The sequence below is a fragment of the Acomys russatus genome, chromosome 4 (genome assembly GCF_903995435.1).
Source record: "Acomys russatus chromosome 4, mAcoRus1.1, whole genome shotgun sequence".
NCBI lineage: Eukaryota > Metazoa > Chordata > Mammalia > Rodentia > Muridae > Acomys > Acomys russatus.
In genome coordinates, this window is record NC_067140.1 from 38750122 (window position 1) to 38773412 (window position 23291).

Consider the following 23291-nt stretch of genomic DNA (forward strand, 5'->3'; position numbering starts at 1 on the left):
GGCTGCTGGTCCAAACACTAGATCTACTGTGAAATCAGAATTAATTCTGCTCTCCTGGATTATATTTAAGACTATGGATCTGTCTGATTAAAGGTGTGGCAAGCAGGACACCTGTACAGGTCCTTTGCTGAAGCTTTACAGCCCTAATCTGTTTTCTTCGAAGGCAAGACTTTTAACAACAACAAAAAAATTGATTTCTTTTATAGCAATTCTACTGTCATGGGAGCAATTATTTCAAAACAAAAAGACTCCACATCCTCAGCATCTTCAATTGTTGTCATGTCTTCTCTAGGGTAAGGATAAATTCAAGAATGCACACTGTCGAGGGCTAATACAGCACCTTAGGCACGGTGAATTCTCAAACAATACCTGGATACAGAAAATGAATTTCCTGCATTATAATGTGAACTGAGCAGCAACTATCAAGAGCCCGTGTACCAGTTAGACACTGTGGGTGATGTAAGGCAAGTGCACTTCATCCCCTCAAAAGCCAACTGTTGTTACAGGTAAATGTTTTCCACATATAAAATCAAAATGAGAAAAATCAAAAACAAAATTGAATTGCTCTGACTCTAAGACTTACAGAGCTATAAAAGGTAAAACAACACTGACAGAAAGAACGTGGTAGGACATCTGTTAGGATAGAGAACTACTCCCATCTTCCAGCCATCTCACAGTTACTTGTATATATACTCATATTTCCCAGAGGTTGGGGGGTATAATATTCACTCATAATGAGAAATGAATTATCTGAAGTGGTCTTTTAACAGTCTACATCTACAGTAAGAATCAGATCTTATTTATCATCTCTAACACAACCCAACAGCTATTACACATTGAACGCCGTCGATAGCTGACATGCACTGTAGAAGCATGACAGCTTCCCAAAGTAAGTCTTGTGTCTGATTGACAAAGCTGGTTGAGGTTGCTTAATTCTCATTCTCAAGTATATGTTGAGGAGTTCTAATATTAGAAACAATGGATATCATTTATCTACCAGTATTTAGTCACACTGGTCAACAACTCAAAGACCACTAAAGCTGATCAATAACACTTAAGAGTGAATGATTGAGGGGCTACAGAGATGGCTGCGTAGTTAGGAGCATTGGCTGCTCTTCCAGAGGACCAAATCTGATACCTAGCACCCACATGGCTCCAGTCACAAGAAATCTGATGCTCCCTTCTGCTCTCCATGAACTGCATGCATGTGATACCCAAACAGACGTGCAGGTAAAACACCATACATATAAACATAAGATGAATAATTTTAGAGGTTTAGTAAAAGTAATGGTTTTCAATTCTACACTAGGGATATTTTTCAATTCAAATTGAAATTTGACTATAAATGTGTGGCAGTGACAAGTATAGGTATAGTATAGTTTGGTGCCACACCTTGGTTCACCCTGAAGTACCCTTCCAAACCTTGCTTTTATAAATTCAGTGAAAATATCAACAAGCCTGATGTGGAGTCCTCAGAGTTTTCCAGGGACTCTCACACTACATCCTCAAGGATCCATCTAATATCACTCCAACCCTCACTCTAAGAAAAACTACAAAGTCCAGATAAATTTTAAAAATCAACTATGTGAAAGCACTGGAGGGCTCCTAAGTCAGCTTGTATCTTGAGTCAAGATCTACCCAAAAGGGAAAGAGTTGAAAAATAAGTCTAAAAGTCATAGTGGCTTTTCAACTCAAGGCATGTATGGCTTACAAGCAAAGGCTAGGAAACGATGGAGCTAAAAGGCTTTAGAAACATAACAGCAGGGACTGGACAGAGGGTTCTGTGGTTAAGGAAGGACTGGAATTCATTTCCCAGCACCCACATGGAGACTCACAATCAGCTATTTGTCCAGTTCAAGGGAACCAATACCCTCTGCCAGTCTCATGGACAATGCACATATATGGTATACAAATATACACACAGGCAAAACATCCATACACATAAACATTTTTAAATACACCTGTAAAAATTTTAAAGTAAAAAGCAAAATAGAGTTGCAACAATGCTATGCAGATAAAAGTTGTCTGATGTGTCCTTTCAGTGAAGATCCATAAATAGGGAAACGACGGGCTCATACAAAGTATGTCTACTCTGAGAAAGTTGCACACACCCAGGAAAAAAGACACAAAATTCCCAACAGCATGATCCTCCACCACCACCCCTGCCCCCCCTTACATATACCTAGTTTCTTTCCCCAATCTATCTAACTAGAAAAACTCTTCCTTTCCTTGGATGGACTACTTTTTAAAAAATAGAATTATCTTCCCTGTTTTGCTCCCTTCTCAGGAAGAAGATGGAAATTTCTTTATGCAATAATAAGTATGGGGGAGGGGGTTTCTCTTCTGGTTAACATGGCTTCCCAATTACACTTTCAGAGATGGATAAGTAAGCAAATACAAACTAGAGTCTTGGGAGTAGAGGACTATTGTAAGGTAGATTTGTGTCCTTCCTTAATAGCTTCAGTAAACAGCGAAGCCATCAAAGAATGGTGCTTTAAGTTGTTGGAGCATGCATCTTACCCAAGCATGGGAAGATCATGTATACAGTTCCTTACGCCACAGCACCTTAAACTGTGGGCTGCAGCCTATATGAAGCCATGTAACCAAATGCGGGAATTGTGAAAAGTATGGCAATAGAAAGGCTTTTTAAGACACAATGTCCAAACATTAAGCCAAAGTCCAAGGTACTCGCCTGTGTTATATTGTGCAGCTTCACTGTAGCACTGGTCTGAACACACCGCGTGTATACTAAGTACCATCATGCTATCAACCCCACAGTGCCCCTGAACACTTCCCACAACACCTCAGCTGAGACTGCAGACTACTAGATATTATGGACTGCACTGCCTTCATTATGCATACAATGTTTCCAGCTCTTAAAGAACCATAGCAGTTTAGCTACAGAAAACAAAGACCATATTTTCCTAACACTATCCCTTCACTTAAGTTCCAGGGACAAGCTACATTTGTTAAATATTTGTTAAGTAAGAATCACCGGCCGTTTGCAGTGATCCCTAACCTTGCTTAACGTTGCAGATAGAACACGAGGGCTGTTTAAAAGTGACCAATGTCCTCATTGGTATGCACACAGTCAAAATAACCAAAATTAACTACAAGTGCTGAAGAAATTAAAGATAAAAATCAACAAGGGCTCCAACTTCTCAACCCAGTCAGACCCTACACATCTTTTTCCAATGTCTAGCCAGCTAAGTGAAGTTCTCACCCCTCATCAAATAAACTTTGTAACAGATGGAGACCATTACAGAAAACCACAACCAATCAAACTGCAGAGTTATAGAGCCCAGTCCTATTAAATACTATGGCAGTACGTTAAATAAAGACAGGCCCATAGGGAGTGGCACTATTAGGAAGTGTGTCCTTGTTGGAGTACATATGGCTTGTTGGAGATGTGTCACTAGGGGTGGCTTTGAGGTCTCGGAAGCCCAAGCCTGGCCAGTGTCACTTTCACTTCTGCTACCTGTAGATCTAGATGTAGAACTCTCAGCACCATGTTTCCTGCCATGACAGTAATGGACTAAACCTCTGAAAGTGTTACCCAGCCCCAGTTAAATGTTTTTCTTTTTTAAGAGTTGCCATGATCATGGTGTCTCTTCACAGCAATAGAAAACCTATGATGGTAGTTGGTACGAAGGGCTGAGGTACTGCTCTCTTGGGCCTAACCATGATTTTGTTTGAAGGAATGTGGACTTTGGGACTTTGGGTTAGGAAAGTAGTGGAATGTTTTAAGCAAGTCTTAATGGGCTATATTAGTAGGAGCATGGAAGACAGTGGTACTGAGGGTGATTTAAATGGGGGGGGGGGCATGGCTCAAAAAGTTTCAGAGGAGAATATTAATATGTGGCCTAGAGATCATTCCTATGATATTTTGAAGACAGTGATTGCTTTATGCCCTTGTTCAAAAAAATCTGCCTGAGGCTAAATTGAAGAGTTTTTGGATTAATTGCATTAGCATAGAAAATCTCAAAACAGCCTAATACTGACTTTGTTGTGTGGTTATTAATGTTCACATTTCTGTAGATTTATAATAAAAAGGAGCAGGTTGAGCAAGGAGAGTTATAAAATGTACAATTTGAGGAGAAAAGGGGTACCAGAAAGTAGAATGGAGCTAAGTTCTGTGTTCAAGGAAATAAACAGATTAAAGAAAAGCCTGGTGTTAATGGGATAAAGGGAAAGGTGTCCTCAAAACAAGATCCCACCAAGCTAAGCCTCCAAACTGTGAAAAAGAATTAAAGAAAAGTTTAAAGCCAGGTGCAGCGGTGCTCGCCTTTAATGCAAACACTCCTAAGGCAGAGGCAGGAGGAGCTCTGAGTTTGAGGCTAACCTGGTCTAGAGATCAAGTTTCAAGACAGCCAGTGAAAGAAACCATTGAAAACAGAAAGCTGATGAAGATGTAATTGAATAAGGTCCGGGGGAGGCATGGTCCAGCCCCAAGGAGCAGAAGAACTTGGCAGCTTTGGCCCCTAAAAGAAAGAGGTTATGGAATCTCCCTCCATGACTAAGAAAAGCTGCTGAGGCCAGGGTGTCCCTGCATTGAGGTCCTGAGAGGCCTTTGTGTGAAGCTGAGAAGGTGAAGCCTGGATTGCCTTGGAGACCCCAAAATGCTGGTGATGCCAGAACCATGGTATACCTACCAAGGAGAGCTACTACTACGAGAGAACGGAACCAGTCCAAGAGAGAGAAGTCCACTGCAGTCAACAAAGCTGACTCAGTAACATGAGAAGCTACGCCCATAAAGATCTCAACAACACGACTGCCTAACTATGAACTGAACAAGGGCAACAACAAGAGGCAATCCAAAGCGTATGGGGAGACTACAAGGCGCTCACCCTACTACACAAATAATGACAGGCAATGAAAGAACACTGAGAGTAAGATAAATAGCCTTTCTCCCCCATGGAAGAGCATGCCAATTGTTTATCCAATATCAAATGGTCAGCCCTGAAAACATACGAGCAAGTGGAATAATAGACTGAGCAGATTGTATCGAGAAATACAAACATAACAAACATAACAAACATAAACATATATATACATAACAACAATCACAAAAAAGAAGGTCATGAATTTGGAAAAAAAAAAAGCAAGGATATATGAGAGTGCTTGGAGGAAGGAAATGGAAAGAAGAAATGATGCAATCATATTATATCTCAATAAAATACTTTTTCTTTTAAAAATCAAATAGGGCTGCAACTATTGAGGAGGAACTGGTGCCCCTTCTCACCCTACACAATGAACCACAGTGTAAATATGCCCAATGAAAGAGAACTGTCTGTGCAAGTGTAGTTATGAGAACTGGACCTTTAAGAGTCCAGTCACTGGAGCCAGCTGCACTGGAACTGAGAGACCAAAAGAAAACTAACAGTCTTCTGTCTTCCAACTATAATGGCCTCCATGTAATGACTGCAGCTATGCCAGCTTATAATTCTGTTGTATAGCAACTTGAGCCATCTTGTCTGAGGCAGGGTAGTCACCAGGTTAACTACTCTATCTTGAATTCAAAACAGGAAAAGGTGCTAACTTGATGTCCAATGAACACAGGGCACCAAATCTTGTAGTAAAGGTTATTCTCAGTCCACTCATATCACTGCATTGTGTTGGTTCTGCCAAAACCTGACTGAAGCACTACTCCTTGGCTGTCAAAATGATAAGGCAAACACTAAAAAGGAACCATGCTCTTGAATCCTGGAGAATATTTATGAGGGTGGATACAGTGAACAACAACGAAAAAAAAATCAGTGGTAGAAAAACAATAGAAAACAATGCTTCCTTGTTGCCCGAGGCAAATCTGTTGCTTAGGCAATAACAACAGAATCTAATCAGTAAACTTCTCAGCTGCCAAAATGATATGAGCAACTTGCCTGTTTAAAAATGTCACATTTCCCATCTGATACAAATATTTGCCTTCTGCTCACATTCCTGAAGTGCAATACAAATTAGGCCACAAACTGAAATTCACCTTGGCACAAAGTATTTAATTTCTTTCTTCCTTTCAAGTGACCCAGATTGTACATTATGAAAATTGGGAAACCATGGTGGTCTTCTCGGTGATTAGAATAGATCAGTGCAGACTGAGTCGACTGTCAGCCATCAATGCACACATCATATCACACAAGAGACCCTTAACTACTTCATTCAAGTCCACTGAGACTTGGTTCAGCCTCAGTAACTGTTTATACACAAATGCAAGACCTCCTGCTATCTAATTTCTGGAATCATGCTACCAGTGAGATCTTTTTATTTAACTTTTTAAAAAAGGAAACTGAAAAGCATACTTAAAATGTTTAAAGAAAGCAATGCCACAAATAATAGTAAATACTGACGTAAAAAAATTAAATTTGTTGGCCACACTGGTTTATGTCAGTGTGAGATAGAAGCAGGGGACCCACCTCTCTTTGATATACTTGCTTCATGTTCAACACTGTTAAACAGTGTTAAAGGCTCACAAATCACTATTAGAATTAGTGATACACTCTTTAGGGTCCTGTTGTAAGCAATTCTGATCATTTCCCCACAAATAAGCAAAGACATTGAGGATAGGACAATGTGACTCCCTAATTAACAGCTGTTATACTATGTTGCACTGGCAGCCTTCAGCATTTGGCTTGTGAACAGCCAGCCGGATAACACCAATCTTTATACTGGCTGTTCTGAACACTACAGACACCTTGAAAAAAATACACAGTAAGCACACAACAAGCCCAGGAAATCATTGCAGCTCCTGAAGTACATTCACTCTTTGGCAAAACGTCAGTTTCAAAAAGCTTGGAAGAGCTCTAGAGAGCTTTCAAACCTGGGAGGCCGATGCTCTCAGATACTCTTGGCCCTGTAGGTAAAATGCCAGCCCTGCCAAGGCCTGAGGCATGCCAACACCCTGGGTCTACACCGATAAAGCTAAGGATCCTAGGTATCCTAGACCTATACAAGAATAGCTGAACCAACAAGTAGAACAAAGGGGCCCACTCATCAGAACCAGCAAGAGAGTTACAACTCCAGAGGGTGCTATTTGCAGCTGCACAGTTTTGTCTGTGGCTGTAGCTCAAATGATAGAGGATATAAAAACTGCCAAATACCACCACTCAGAGAGACTCTCCTCAGCTATCCACAGTTTCTATTACGGAGAGCAAAAGAACAGCAGGCCATATGACTGATGACAAGTACAGACCTTCTCACTGCTAGCAGGAGTGAGAAAGTTCATCACAAAACTGCCCAACACAGGCACTCTCCCGCTCACCCATAGAACTGAATTTATCTTGCAAATGTTTTACATATTAATGAGAACCAGCAGTCTCAAAGTATCAACTTCAAACAATAGTATGTACAATCAGAATAGTTAAAATCCAGTTCGTGGGACGCCACCAAATAATTAGTAAGTTAGATTTTCTTTTAGGTACAAAATATAAGGATCTGCATTTTAAAAAGCCAGTTTCACTCTCAAAATCAACCAAAAAGGTAATGTGTAGCCATTCTTGGCTCTCCCTTAAGCAGGTCTTACAAAAATCAGAATCACTGGGGTCTGATGTCAGCCAAAGCTCCCCAAAGGATGTGCTTTCTCTCAATCTCTGATCCTGCTGCAGTGAGTAACTTCCAAGTCTCCCAGTCTTCTGGCTAATGGGTACTTGAGAAACAACTCCTCCAGTGAAGCACTATGGTGTTCAGAAGCAGAATAAACATGTTAACTGCTTTAAATTCCCAAAGCTTTACCATTCAGGTAGCCCAAAAAGCTAGGGCAGTGGCCTATATATGCTATCAAGTGACAAGCAGTTGCTACCCCAGATCACCTATCCACAGCCACTTTAATGCCCATCTGGTTGCAAGTAAACCTCTTCTGCCAGCAATAGCTGTAACTTGGGTTATAACTGAACAGTGTGGCACCAGGAAAGGTCACCTTCAAGATGTCCTCTCATATCCAGTAACGAGCCAGAGCTCTCTGCTGTCCCTACTGCTACTGCTACTGTTTGCTTGCCTTTTTTACAGGCAGGTTCTCATGAGGCTCAGGCTAGCCTCAAACCGGGTGTGTAGTTGAGGATGACCTGAATTTCTGATCCTCGTGTGCTAATATTACCCTAGGGGCCACCACACTCAGTTTTAATGTTGGGCTGAGGACAGACATCAGGACTTCATGTGTTCTGGGGAAGCACACTATCAGTTGAGCTATTATCTCCCCAGCCCAAAGGTCCCTTGAAAAAATATACCTGTGCCTATACAAAAGCGCTAACCAGGAAAGAAAGCAATACTCCATATGACCATCAGTGGATTGGCTTAATGCCTCTTTCACTGTATTGTGGGAAAATGACTCAGAAAAAGCACACATGTTCATTTACCTATTTTATAAATTTTAAAGGCAAAATTCTGCATATTATTATTGTTTATTTTGTGATCATTGCTCTTTTATATTTTCCTTTAAAACAATATCAATTTATAAAACTACTGTTCTGGGAAATAAGACAAGGGCTGCATAAGGAGCTGTGTGTAACACCATTGTTTAATAGTTTAGTTTATTCTGAATTTGAGGGAAAGCAAAGGGATAGCTCTATTTCACTTAGACCAAGGTTTCAAAAGGCTTTGACCAATTGAATAAAAGTTTTTGCTTTTCAAAAAGAAATTTCACAACTTTAGGGTTTGTTGGTTTGGTTTGGTTTTGTTTTATTTGTTTGTTTGTTTTTAACATCAGGAGAGAAGATAAAGATTGCTAAAAAAAAAAACAAAAACAAATGAAGCAACACTAATCATTTGTAGTTTCTAGAAAGAGGTCACACATGGAAAAGACAGAGAGCACATACCCTCGTTCATCTGGGGCTCACTTTCTTCCTCCAAGTCCAGATCCTCCAAGTCTAGGAAGTTGTCTACCTACAAGAAGACAGAGATTACCTTGCATATATTAGACATGAAGACAGGCAGTACAGTCACGGACCCACACACACAGCACTCAGCTGAAGGCTGGATCTGCTGCCCTGTGAACTTCCAGGGCCCACTGAAGGAAGCTGGACATTTGCAAGTTCAGGCCTTTACAACTGTAGTCTGCTCTCTACAGCGAAGCGGAACACAGGTTGGGAGGTTTCTTGGAAGAGACTCTGTTCCAAATTTTCTTCCCAGAATTTTTAACACCACTATTAGAGGAGACAGTAGGTTCCTGGTTTGGGGTTTTACTGCTTCTCAAGCATCCAGTGATGGTGGTGGTGCTACACTATAACAGTTCCTCACAGCATGCTTCCTTATAGTACTCTGGAGAATCAGAGACAGGAAACAAAAGGAAGCAGGAAAGAAAAGTTCCTTCAAAACAAAAATCATCCTGCCCAGGTAAGTCATGGGAGAGGTGAGCAGGGCAAAATATCAAGTGTTCTCTCTTTCAGGCAAATAAAACTGAGAATGACTTCAACAGTAAGAAGCCCAGCAAATGACCTTCCCTGACCCCAAAGCAGCACGTTAATGCAGAACTATTCCATACAGAGCATCACCTCCCATTGCACACGGCGAGTGAGTGAGGCAGGCATTTTAGATTAACAAATGAATGCACCTCAGGGGACTATCAAAGAGTGCAAATAAGAAAATGCTGGCACATGGCATGTGGTAAAGGTCACCATCCATTTTTATGCTCACAGCTTAAACATAGACTTAACAAAATACCTTAAGATTATAAACTGAGATTCCTTAACTGCAATGCAAGGCAGCCTGTGTCTTCCTACCCTGAGCTGAATATGTAGTAGGCAGACCATGCTGGCCCCACAGACAGTTCATGTGGTAGCTTCCATGCTTCTAAGCACATAAATGCAACTATTACTTGGCATGCAAGCTCAAAAGCAATATTCATCTTCCATAGGACAGTTTCAATATTAAAATTTGAGAACTGCTTTGATTATAGCATCTTTTTTCTTAGCAATTATGCTAAAATGCCCTTTCCATTTGTTAAACCTTAAAGGGAAAAGATCCAGGGCCCAGCAAGCACAAACAGTTCAAGATCTTCCAACACCAATTTAAAAGAGAAATTTTTCAAGAATAAAATCTGGTGAGTCCTCCTCCAGTTTGATACAAAGGAAAGCAAGAATCTAGTTTTTGTCTATTGGTTTGTATGGTAATTTGAATACAAGCTGTCTGTCTCCCATAAGCTCTAGTAGTTGAATATTTGGTGCCCAGTGCATAATGCTGTTTGGAGAGGTTTAGGCCTTGTTGGAAGAAGTTTAAGAAGTTTGTCACTGGAAGAAGGCTTTGTGAGTAAAAAGCCTTGTCTTTTCTAGTTCACTCTCTCTGCTTCCTGCTTGAGGTTGAGGGTTTGAGCTCTGGGCGGCCTGCTTCCTGCTGCTTGTCATTATGCCTCCCTACCACAAAGGACTTTTAGCCTCTGGAACCATAGGCCCAAATATACTCTTTCTTTCAAAGTTGCCTTGGTCACGGTGACTCATCACAGTAACAGAAAAGGTACTAATATCATTCATTTGTTTGCAGTGTGTTCTTCCTAAGGCAGATAACTGAATTAGGCCTTACCTTCACCTTTCCAGCCCGGGTCATATCACCTTGAAAGGAGCTACCAACTTTCTGGCCTTCGTCGATCACTATCTGAAAACACAGTAAGGACACACAGACAGGAAGTAATGGCTTCTGTTCCTAGCTATACATCCAAGTTAAGATTCTCTAAACTATAGCAGCGGTGAGGGGGTAGGTTTCTGTGAGTCTAACTGCAACTCTGGTATCCTAGTCTCATCCACCATTCAGCAGATGACTTAAGCCAGCATGCTTGTGTATAAAACCGACAGCTGCTCTACCTCCTGGGCAGCCCCCAATGAAACTCTGATGCACAAATCAGAGACTGCTGCTACAGTTTCTTCAAGCTACAAGAGGACAAGACAGCAATTCTAGGCCCCTCTATATTTAATATATCTCAGTCTTCACCAGTAGAGTGAATCTCTTATGGGAAACAGCTCATAGCTCACAGTCATCAGCAGCAGCAAGCTGAGACGGTTTTATACACCTCTGTTCTATACCAACACATTATATCGCAAAGACTTCTGACCACTTATAAAATCAAGATCTCAAGTAATTCTGTCCATAATGCCACATGGAAAACACTGCAATGCAGAAACAGAAACACAAATGACTTTAGAAATCTAATTAAACCTCAAATGGCTTAAAAAGATAGCATTATGAATTATGATTCCTTGATAATTAAACACGATAGCCAAAGAAGAGTAGATGAGGCATGTCAATAAAATTTGATGATTTGAGGACAGCATCTACTACCTAGGAACCAAATCTTAGAAAAAGCAAGATGTGGCTTCTACTGTAAGTCTAAATTTGAAAATTTAGGACAGGTAAAAGTAAGTGCACTTTATACAAAGAAGTAGAAAAGGGAACTCTTGTTAAAAGCAAAATATATAATTTCATGAAATATTTACATATAGCAGATCCCTAAGATGTTCTCACAAAAAATTAAGGATAATCAAACACTGGCACATAATGACTTAATTCTGTTGAGAGTGCTCTTCCAATGGCCTCTTTGTCTAGGAAGAATGCTTTCTTCTTCAAGCTGTTTCTATAAATATAAGACAGAAATACCTGGTCCTCTTCTGAGCGTTCAGATGAAGTATAAAGAAAGAGGGTTGAATTTCTAAAATGACGACCGTTTGATTCATTTTTATGAGTCCATATTTCAGGAGTAAATATATTTTCTGATGTGTCAGTTCCATGTGCTCCCTTTTTGGTCACATCCTCTGAAATGGTAAGTCATGAATTATTAAAAACACTCATTGTGGCCTGGTGGGTTTCTTTTGTGCTTACCAAAACTTTTTCTCCCCTCAAAAAAAAAGAATAATTTTCAAAGAAAAGTACAAGTATTAGTTTCTTGAAGCCTTAAGTACTCTTTTATTTATTTATTTATTTGTTTGTTTATTTTTGTTGTTGTTGTTGTTGTTCCACGACAGGGTTTCTCTGTGTAGCCTTGGCTGTCCTGACTCACTTTGTAGGCCAGGCTGGCCTCTAACCCATAGCGATCCACCTTCCTCTGCCTCCCGAGTGCTAGAATTAGAGGTGTGTGCCACCACGCCCGGCCTTAAGTACTCTTAAATAATTAAAGTTATTCTAAAATTGCATAGAAAGATAACACTACTTCAACATCCAATGACTTTTGTCTACTATATACCCAACACCATTTTCTATTTAATTAATTTATTTATTCAGATTACATCTCAATTGTTTTCCCCTCACTTACATCCTCCCATTCCTCCCTCCATCCCGCTTTCACCCTATTCCCCTACCCTAAGTCTGTGACCAAAGGGGACCTCCTCTCCCACCATATGGTCATAGATTATCAAGTCTCATCTTGGTAGCCTGCTTATCCTTTCTCTGAGTGCCACCAGGCCTCCCCACCAAGGGGAAGTGGTCAAATAGGGGCACCGAAGTTCATGTCAGAGTCAGTCCCTACTCTCCACACAACTGTGAAGAATGTCCTGTCCTTTGGCTAGATCTGAGTAGGGGTTCAATGCTTACTGCATGCATTGTCCTTGGTTGGTGCAGTAGTTTGAGCAGACTCCAATGGATTTATATCCACCCATCATGATGTTCTTCTAGTAGGTTCCCAGGAGCCTCTGGATCCTTCTATTTCGCCATTCTCCCATAACTCTCTCACCTAGAGTTTCAATAGGATGTCTTCATATTTCTCCCAATGTCCTGGTAAGTGAAGACTTTCACTGGACATCCCTTTTGGGCTAGTGTCCAATTATAAGTGAGTATATACCATGTGAGTCTTTCTGCATCTGGGTTAACTCAGTATGATCATTTCTAGTTCCATACATTTGTCCGCAAATTTCGGGAATCCCTTGTTTTTAGTAGATGAGTAGTATTCCATAGTGTAAATGTACCACAGTTTCTTTATCCATTCTTCAACTGAGGGACACTTAGGCTGTTTCCAGGTTCTGGCTATTACGAATAAGGCTGCTATGAACATGGCTGAGCATATGTACTTGTTGCCAACATCATTTTTTAATCATTGTTTAAAAGTTCAGGAAAGTACAGCTCCCTCAAGAAATTAGACATAATTTATCTCATCTTCCCTTAAGTTTGAGCCTTTTTTCCTCATATGGAAGCAATGTATGTTTACTTTTTTTTAATTATGAGAAAAAGAGTAAATATGAAAATCATCCCCTTAATGTTATAAGTGCTTATCTTTTCATCTTATATGTATCCATTTTCTTCTACAACTCAAAATAGAATACATAAATACTATAATTTAATTTGCCAGTAGTATTCTATGCTATTGAGTATTATTCTATATAATTTTAAGTTAGAGAAAACTCTGTTATCTAAATGTAAGATAATCTACTTAGTCAATGTCCATTCTTAACTATTTATAATTATACGCATTATCTCTCTCACTGGGTGATGGTGGCACACACCTTTAATCCCAGCACTCAGGAAGCAGAGGCTGGCGAATCCATGTGAGTTTGAGGCTAGCCTCAGTCTACAAAGCAAGTTCCAGGACAGTCAGGGCTACACAGAGAAACCTTGTCTCAGAAAACCAAATATATACTAATAAATATGTACATATATATGCAATACCTCTGTATTAAATCAATGCACAGTTATGGCTTTTTCCTTAGGTTAAGAAAAGAACCTAAGATTAATTCAAAGTTATGAGACTACAAAAAACATATTGTGACACCATGAACAGAAATTGGGAGAACAAAATAGAATAAGCTGGGTAAGAAATTATAAATCTAGATCTTGCGTGTTGCATTTGGAGTATTACGGAAGAAATGGCCCAAACACCGATGCAAGTGTAGGCTGAAGTGTGGAAGGAATATCACAGTCAGAGGTGTCACTATCTGACTATCATCTATACTGAGGAAATGGGTTAGGCAAAAGCATTATGGTTACTATTGACTGTCACCTTGAAAGGCTCTAGGATCACCAGGAGACAAGCACACCTGTGAAAGACTGTGACAGTAAGGTTAAATGTGGTGGAAAGACTCACCCTGAGCTCAGGAAGCAGCATTCCTTGGGCTGGTGTCTTGCACCAAATAAGAAGGGGGAAGCATACTGAGTACAAGTGTCTCTCTGCTTCTTGACCAAGATACAATGCGCCGGCCACCTTAAACTTAACCAACACACCTTTCCTGTTACACTTTACCCTCAGACTGAGCCACAATAAATGCTTACTTCTTTCCTTAAGTTGCTTTGTCAAGAAATTTTGCCACACACAGCAATGAAACAATTAATACAATTAACAATAATGAAATTAATAAGGGTTAAAAGTCACTGAGTGTTCAATGTTCTTTTCTGAGCATCTCGTGAATCGTTTCATTTAAATCTTCCAAACTCCCTGGAAGGCAATCCTGCTTTTATCCTCACTTTACAGAGGATAGTAATTAAGAATAGTAATTAACATGTTCAAGGTGTTGGCATATAATTGGACTGCCTCTAGGTTGCTTAGCAACCTCTGACATCATTACCTGCTGCCAGGTGTGTGCCAGATTATAAAAGGGTTTGTCTCTCTCTTTGTCTCTCTCTTACTTTGTCTCTTACTCTTGCATTTCTCTCTTGCACTTTCTGTAAGGGTGCCCCCTTTTCTTTCTCTCTCCTTCTCTCTGTCTCTGTCTCTCTATCCTCATGTCCCACTCAGATCTTAAATTCTCTCCCTTCTCTTCCCTCAAATAAATCTCTCCATATCATATCTGTTACATGCCATCTTAATTTTAATCCTAACACAAGGTATTGTAGCTGATGGGTACCAGTTAGGATTTGAACCCAAGCTTTCTGACCCTAAAATCTACCCTAACTACTGTTTTGCTATCTTGAGTAAAACAGTAAAACAACAAGAAGAAAAGTACTTGTAGGACAGAATAGGAAAGAAACACAATAAGGAAAAGGGAATAAAAATTTTAAGATAAATAAATAAATGCTTTCAACAGTCAAAGAACATTCAAGGCTTCAGGATACATATATCTAAAAATATAAAAGAAAAAAAATTAACTTTTCACCAATCACAAATATAATAAAAGATAAAAAATAATAAAAGATTTTTAAAGTCTTGTTGTTGATATCAAGCCATCCCCAGTAGAGAACCTATGCCATGCCCTAACTAGACTATGATGAAAATGTCCCAGAGATGAACAAACTATTTTTTCTGTGAGCCTGAAATAGATCTTTAAAAGCCTAGCACAGCAGAGCCAACAGAGTTATTTATTTTGAGACATCACCTCCATGACATCAAAATCTGCAGTTGTTGTGAGGATCACAATTGGGTGAGGGTCCAGTTGGAACCCTGCTGCCATAGGTTTTAATGCGAACGGTCTCTATAAGCTCAAGTGTTTGAATGCTTAGTCACTGTGCTTGGAACTATTGGAGAAGGATTAGAAGATATGACCTTGTTGGAGTAGGTGTGGCCTTGTTGGAGGAAGTGGGTCAATGGCAGTGGACTTCAAGGTTTCAAAAGCCCACATCAGACCCAGCCTCCCTCTCTCTGCCTGCTGCCTGTGGATCAGGATGTAAACCCCCCAGCTACTGTTCCAGCACCATGCCTGTCTGCTTCCTACCATGATGATATAGACTAACCTCTGAAACTGTGAGCCTCAAATAAATGCTTTCTTTTACTTTATAAGAGTTTCCATAGCCATGGTGTCTCTTCACAGCAATAGAACAGCAACTAAGACAGAAGTTGGCACCAGGCAGAGTGGCAAATTGTTGTGACAGGCCTGAGTATGCTGTTTTTTGGAGGAATATGGAAGACTGTGGGATTTGGGGCTAGAAAAGCAGTTGAATGCATTAAGCAGGGCTTAATGGGATATCCTACTAGTAGCATGGAAGACAGTGGTGCTGAGGGCAATATGGATTGGGGGACCCAAAGGGGAAGAATATTATTGGCTGGCCTAGAAACTATTCTTGTGATTTGGGGGGTGGGGGTAGTGGCTGCTTTTTGGCCTTATCCTAAAAAAGAAAAAATCTGTCTGATGCTGAACTGAAGAGTTTGAGATTAATGGCTTTTGCAGAAGAAATTTCAATACAGCCTAGTATTGACTGTATCAAGTGGTCATTAGTGATTATTCTAATGCAGATCTACAATGAAAAGGAACAAGTGGAGTAAAGAGAAGTACAAAACTCTAGCTTGAGGAGAAAAAGAGCACCAGGAAATATAATGATGGAGTCAAATCTTGTGCACAAGGAGATGAAAAGTTGGAAAAGCTTGATGCTAAATAGAACAAAGAGAGTCCTACCCTCAATGCAAGATCCACCCAAATAATCCTCCAAACTGTGAAAGGAAAAGGACTGGGGAGTTTCCTAGCTCTAAAACAACAGCGGAAATCTTATGCAAATGGAATTCAAGGAGAGGCCCAGCTTCCAGGCCCAACCAGCAGCGAACTTGTACAGTCTGCCACATGGTTCTGAATTTAGAGTCTCAAGAAAGATATAAGAACAGAGTTGCGTAATCTTTCTCTGTTGTTAAGAAAAGTACTAAAGTCAGGTACGTGGCAGGGCAGTCCCTGGGTGGAGGCCCAGAGAGGACACTGCATGAGACTGTGAAGGTGAAACCTGGGTTACCAAAGAAAACCACTAACAGGAGGTGGAATCAGCCCAAGAGAGAGAAAGTGTGTTGCTGCCAGTAAAGCTGGGAAGGAAGAGCCATCTAATAAACCCTTTAACATCAGACCTGGAGTTAGTCCAGGATTTCCTCACTATGCGCCTTTTCCTCTCCTGTTTGATTCTGAATACTCTATTAAAAGTAAAATTAAGATTTGTAGCGTGGTTGTCAAGATTTAACACTGAAATTTTGTTTGCTTATGTGCAGGGGTGTTATGTGTATGGGAGCTTTGACTATGTCTATGTTTGTACATCTTTGCGTGCCTGCTACCTGAGAAGGTCAGAAAAGGCATCAGATGCCCTGGGACTTGAGCTACTGATGGTTTAGAGACTCTATGTGGGTGCTGATAATTGAACATGGGTCCTCTAGAAAAGAAGCCAGTGTTCTTAACCACTGAGCCATCGCTCTGGCCCCCTTTTTTTCAAAAACTGAAATACTATTGAAGAACAGGTTAAATTAACAAAGCCTGTGATAATAATTCACATCTAATGAGTCATTTTCTCTTTTTAAGGAGAAAAAATGCTTATCCATATACTCTGAAACCAGCTCTCCATTACTGCCTACTATGGCAGTACCAGCAACTTCTAACCAGCTACTACTGAAAAGATGACCTCTGCCTTTTATGCCAACAAATTCTGAACGAAATCTCTGCTGTGAAGTACAAGCCTTGCATGGTAGAGGTAGAAGAGCCCAAGACGTGGGTATGCATTAGGAGAGTTGCTAAAACCGCTGCTGGGATAACAAGCAATATGAAGAGCCGGACAAGTAAGGGTGAAATAGTTTAAGACAGTCTCCCAGACCTCTTCCATTTTACAGTCAGTTTTCCCATGGTTCTAAAGGTAACTGTAAGTAATGGTGGTAGACGAAAGCCTTCACTTACCAGGAAACTGGGATAGAGGGGAGGACATCCTACTCTAGATGAGAGAAGCATGGGAGAATAGCAAAGTAGAAGGATCCAGAGGGTCCTAGAAACCTACAAGTAGAACATTATGATAGGCAGATTTGGGCCCAGGGGTCCCGATCAAACTAAGGCACCAGCCAAGGACAATACAGGTGGTAAACTTTAAACCCCTACCCAGATCTAGCCAATGGACAGAACATTCTCCACAGTTGAGTGGAGAGTGGGATATGACTTTCTCACGTACTCTGGTGCCTCACATTTGACCATGTCCCCTGGAAGGGGAGACCTGGTGGCACTCAGAGGAAGGACAGCAGGTTACCAAGAAGAGACTTGATACCCTATGAGCATATACAGGGGGAGGTGATACCCCTTAGTCACATTCATAGGGGAGGGAATAAGGGGAAAATGGGAGGGAGGGAAGAATGGGAGGATACAAGGGATGGGATAACCATTGAGATGTAACAAGAATAAATTAATTTTAAAAAAAGTAATGGTGGTAGAGTGGCATGGTGGCGGTTAGAAACAGGATAAGCTTCTGAGGGATGAACAGATGTCTCAGACTTCATCAAAGGCAGAAGAAGGGAAGGCTTCCTGTGGCTCCCACCATTCCTCAATACAGGGTTTGTTTGTTTGTTTGTTTGTTTGTTTGTTTTTTGTTGTTGTTGTTTTTCTTTTTTCTTTTTTTTTTTTTTTTTTTTTTTTTTGTCATTGTACAAATTGTTGCAATTAAAGAAGAAGCAGTTTCAGACTTCCTGGATATCTTTTGGGCCCAAAAAACACCAAATTTGTTATTTACCAAGAAAATCCTTCATATCCAATGCAATATTCTGGTACTAGTCAATTGACTTAAATCCTTGAAAAGTACAGTAATATCTGAAAACAGAAGTTCTGCAATGGCGGGTTCCATGTGTTGTCTGGCCACTCCATGCACTCCTTCCCCAGTTCCCAGTAAGATGCCCAGGGGACTTGACCAGTCACCAGATAAAACTCCTCAGAAACAAAGCGATGCCCAAGCTCCTGGTGCTGCTACTGATTTACTGATATAGTTAGTCTCAGATGCAACAGAAACTCTGTGCTTTTAACATCTACCACCTTATAGACATGGAGTTTTTAATCTTTAAAATACCAAAAGATTCAGAAAAGTACTTGCCCTCTCCATGATTAAAGTTAGAGTTGAAAGTGCCTTCCTAAACCCTGAAATTAGTTTCATAAGACTACATACCAAGGCCCTGCTTTTGTATTCGGGCCTGTTATTGGTTTTTAAACCTAGTAAATAATAAATCTCTTGGCAGAATGAGATGAAAACAAAGTTCCTTTTCAATATGATAATGTCAAAATGGCAGATGTTGGCACAGCCCAGACTTGGAAGTGGCCAGCAGCCTGATTAGAGACCAGATGCTGCTTCCCAGAGTGAGCCTGGTGGCAACGCACACGTGCCACCCAACTGTTCATCTCTTCTGCTTCTGTTTTTCATCAGAGTCCTTTTCTACCCTTTCATCTTATCCCTAATGCTCCTTGCTTTGAAATGCACGTCAGGCATAATACAGTGCAGAAATCTAACGGCAGTGTTTCAGCGAACATACGGGTTACAGAGACCTGAAAGAGCATTTCTTTGGGCATTTCTGAGTCAAACTTCAATAAAGATGAGAAAAAGTTTTTTTCTAAAGGTTTTCAGAGGTTTCATTATTCTGAAGTGATGGAATTTCAATTTCCTTTTGATACCAAACAGACAAGCTTCCAACAGGTCAGGCTTGCAAGACCACCTCTACATCTCCAATGTCTAATTTTGGACCAAAGAGAAAGATCACACTCCTTGAAAACGCAGAAAGTTTGGATGCTGAGGTAAATTACACTTTACAAAGTAAAGTATATGTCAATTGTACACTTTCCAGGTAAAAGCAATTATTTGGGGAGAGCTCATTTTGAGGGAAACTCTTATAAAAATTCAAATTCTTCCATGCAAAGGCAGAGTGGTGTCTGGGTACTGAAGAGCATTCCACAGATCAGCACAGCCAGTGTCAGACTCGAAGAGCAAGGCCAGCCAGCCACCTCCAAGTATCCATTCTTTTGCAGTGTGGTCAACAGCAACATACTTTAAGTGCATGTTCTCAGTTACAACGACATACTGAATATGTGGCTGGAAGGGAAGAAAGAACCACAGTGGGGGATGCTCTGTGCTACACAGGGCAGCTACAAACTGCCTTCTGCAAAGAGAACAGGGGTAAGCAATCATGCTTGTAACGAGGTTGGGTACTCTGAAAGTCCGGGGTGATTTTCACATTACACGAGTCCATGGCAATGTTCCTCGGGAAAATAATATCTTCCCTTGATCTGTCCAGCCAAACTACTCCACAGCACTGCTGCTCGTTCATATATATCCTTTTCTTCATATATGGCATCCCCTGGAGCCATAGTCGTTAGGGTTAAATAAGCAATTTAAAAGCCAATCAATCATAGATCAGAATAAAACCAAGGAAGCTAAATTCAGCACACCAGTGTTTTGTCTAAATTCCCTTTGCAGTGCTCTGAATTCCAACTGTTTTATGTTCTCCATCTGAAAGGGCACAGAAAGGGGAGGATTACCTCAGCCTGGCCAGTCAGGAATAATTGTGCTTTCCCCAAGGCTGGATGATAATTGACTCATTAGTCACAGTCATAGCTATCAACCTGCCAAGGCACAATTTCACAAGCCTGGCCTGGAAAAAAAATGTGTGTCAAAAGCCCTAGATGAGGGATGCAATAACACTAAGATGAAATGTTTGAAATGTCCAGTGTTTCGCACTTAGAGAGAGGAAAACGGGGAGTGTAATGCTGCTACAATCTTCTTTATGTTCAAGAAAGGAGCCTGTAGTAAGTACGGCCTTGACGCTTAGAAAGTTCAAAAGTGATATTCTGGGCATCACCCCTTACAGACTGCCCAAGCTAAGAGGCTAAGCCACGTCTGTATGCACCCAAAGAGATGGCATCTGTGACAAATCACACAGGAGCAGCTCAGAGTCAGGACATTGGCAAAACAGTAATTGGTTTTTGGACTCATGAAAAACTTCACCAGAAATGAGTCTTGTGAGGTGGGCTTCAAAAGAAGTTGACAAGTTCAGCAGGCTAGAACTTCGAAGAGCTTATTTATTCCATGGGGACTAGGGAGGTGGTAAGTTCCTGAGTGAAGCTTCCAGGGCCAAGAAGGCCAGGGCCTGAGACCTCACAGCACATCTTCCAGGAAGGCTGGCACACACATTTTGTGGCATGTGAAAAGAATATACTTGGAAAGCTTGAAGAAAACTGTACACTTGACCAAGGGAGTCAGGCACAGTACAGCTGGGCCCTACAGAGACACAGTAGAGTAGACAGGTTAGGGCCTGAAGGCGGGGGAGGCACCTGACAGGCAAGGTGCACACTGCTACAGAGGAGGCAGAAAGAACAGCAGAGACTTAAGAACGAGAAAAAAAGCCTGCAAAGTGAGTGTGTGTGTGTGTGTGTGTGTGTGTGTGTGTGTGTGTGTGTGTGTTTGTTTCTAAAACAGAAAGAAGACACTATCTCCCACTGGTTATGTTTCCTCTCTAGATATCAGAGAATATGCTACTTATCGTCCCACTGCCATCTGTACCAGTCTTTTACATTCAAATTGGCATATCCTTGGTAACTTTCTCCTAGTCTCTGTGATGGAGGAAAGTGATAATACAGCCTGTTTGTAACCTATCAGGGGAAGTAGAATTTGGCACAGAGGCTACACATAGCCACCTGACAAGCTGAGCTGAGCTAATCTTCCTCAGTAATTCAGTCAGGACCGCAGAATAGCATGGCCCACCGGGCAAGCAGAGACAGCATTATTTGAACGTTACTTCCTACAGCTTTAGTTTCCATCAGAGTGAAAGCTGCTAGTGACAATGTCTATACAAGGAAGACTCCATGGCATCTGAGAAGTTCAATTGTTGTGCACAAAAATCCACTTGTATTAATTCTTCAGATTAGTACACCTCAACACTTCGTCCTTAGCTACATGAAACTACTAAGGTAATGTGTAGTTTATTCCCTTGGCATGCAGTATTCTGCTAGACTCTTTTGGTTCTTGAGCTAAACCCACGGAGTCTGATGGTAAAGAACTCAGAGAAGGAATTCAAGTGTCCATGAGAAACCCTTGGACCTCGACACAGCTTTCTCCAGGTGCAACTTATGTACCATCGCATCCACTCACTTCAGCCCAGCATCCAATGATTTCCAGTAAATACATAGTCCTGTAGTCACTGACATTGAACTTTTAGTTTCCATCACCCCCAAAAGGTGCCAAGTGTCAATCTACAGACTCCTCCCCCACTCCCAACCCCAACAACAGGCAGCAGCAGTTAATCTAATTTCCATTGCTACTGGTCCATCTTTACTAGACATTCCGTTACAGCAAAGCTATGGGCTCTTGATCTCTTTTAGCTTAACAATGAGATGCAGCCATTTCTTGGCACACACTGGTATTTCTCTCCTTTTATTGTCAAATAATCTTCCACTGTGGCTATTTCTCCCTCCGTCTGACGCTGGACATTGAGATTGTCTCCACATCTTATACTCCCTTGATTACAAAAAGGCATCTGCACCATGGACCAGCAGCACTAGCCCGGTTCCACGCAGTACGAAATCCAACCAACAGATAACTACAGTCTCCACTGCTTTCCACATCAGATCAGAGTAGAGATGCATGTGTTCCCTGAGGCTTCAACTCTCCAGTCACTTCATACCATCACCACAGCTGTAGAATCGGGACACACCATCACGTGGCCCTGTTTTCTTTGAGTTTATAGAAAATTCTCAGAAATGTCATTTATAATTTATTAATTATTTATGCCTTCCGATTCCAGTGTAAGCTTAACCAAGGCAAGGAGCTCACTTTCAGGAACTGACTTATGGTTTCTGGAAAGTAAAATCCTTTCTCCACTTCAAGGAATATGAAACAAGACTGGGAAGTAGACTGATAACCAACTCTTCAACCAGCAGGTTCTGTACTGGCTGCCAGTCATGTATTTAACACTTTGCTGGGCTGCAGAGGGGAATGGAAGGTTAGAAATGTATAAGACACAGCCTCTCCAAGGGCACAGCATTTTACATATCTCTCAGCTAGTATATCATCTAAATTTTTTTCCAAAAAAAATGATTAGATATGTGACCAAAGATTTAACTAAAAAGCCAGTAACAGCTCTTCTTTTTCCTTGAAATTTTCACTTGATTGATGCTATAAATTTTGCTTATTTTTGGACTAGCATTTCCATGTATAAAATGTGTGAAAGACCACAAATAAGAAGGCTGCAAAGAGGGAGACAAACAGAGAATGGTTGGGTGAGGGGAAGGAAAGGGAAGGGAGGAGAGGCGGAATGAGAGGAAGAGAGAGGAGAGGAGAGGAGAGGACAGGAGAGGAGAGGAGAGAAGAGGAGAGGAGAGGAGAGGTCAGGAAAGGACAAGAGAGAAGAGAATGGGATGGAGAAGAACTTCAACCTGCACCCTCATGTGCCACTACTCTCTCTCTCTACTCACACCACCCAAAAGTTACCATCTTCTAAGAGATGGCATTATATTGATTGTTTAGTATCTAGTTCCCCTCTGGAATACAAATTCTATGAAGGCAATAACTTGTATCACTTTTGTTCATGTACATGAGCAGCACTTAGCAAAATGATGATGGTAAAACAAAGAACAGTATACTTATACAACTGAATACTGCATAGCCATCCAACACTGTTAAGTAATAATATTCATTATCACAGGAAGATATTCATAACATAACATTTTAAAAAGAAAGTTTCAAATAGATTATGTATACTATGA

General features: G+C 40.9%; 1 protein-coding gene across 2 annotated transcripts in view; it reads right to left on the reverse strand.

The window, feature by feature from the left end:
* The window catches only part of Iftap (intraflagellar transport associated protein), a 70398-nt gene that overhangs the window by 10970 nt on the left and 36137 nt on the right, over positions 1-23291 (reverse strand). For both annotated transcript variants that reach the window (XM_051144215.1, XM_051144214.1), the window contains exons 3-5: positions 11569-11723; positions 10501-10572; positions 8802-8868 (exon numbers count right to left, since the gene is read on the reverse strand). In XM_051144215.1, the coding sequence (XP_051000172.1) occupies positions 8802-8868; positions 10501-10572; positions 11569-11723 (294 nt within the window). The remainder of the gene's footprint in view (positions 1-8801; positions 8869-10500; positions 10573-11568; positions 11724-23291) is intronic.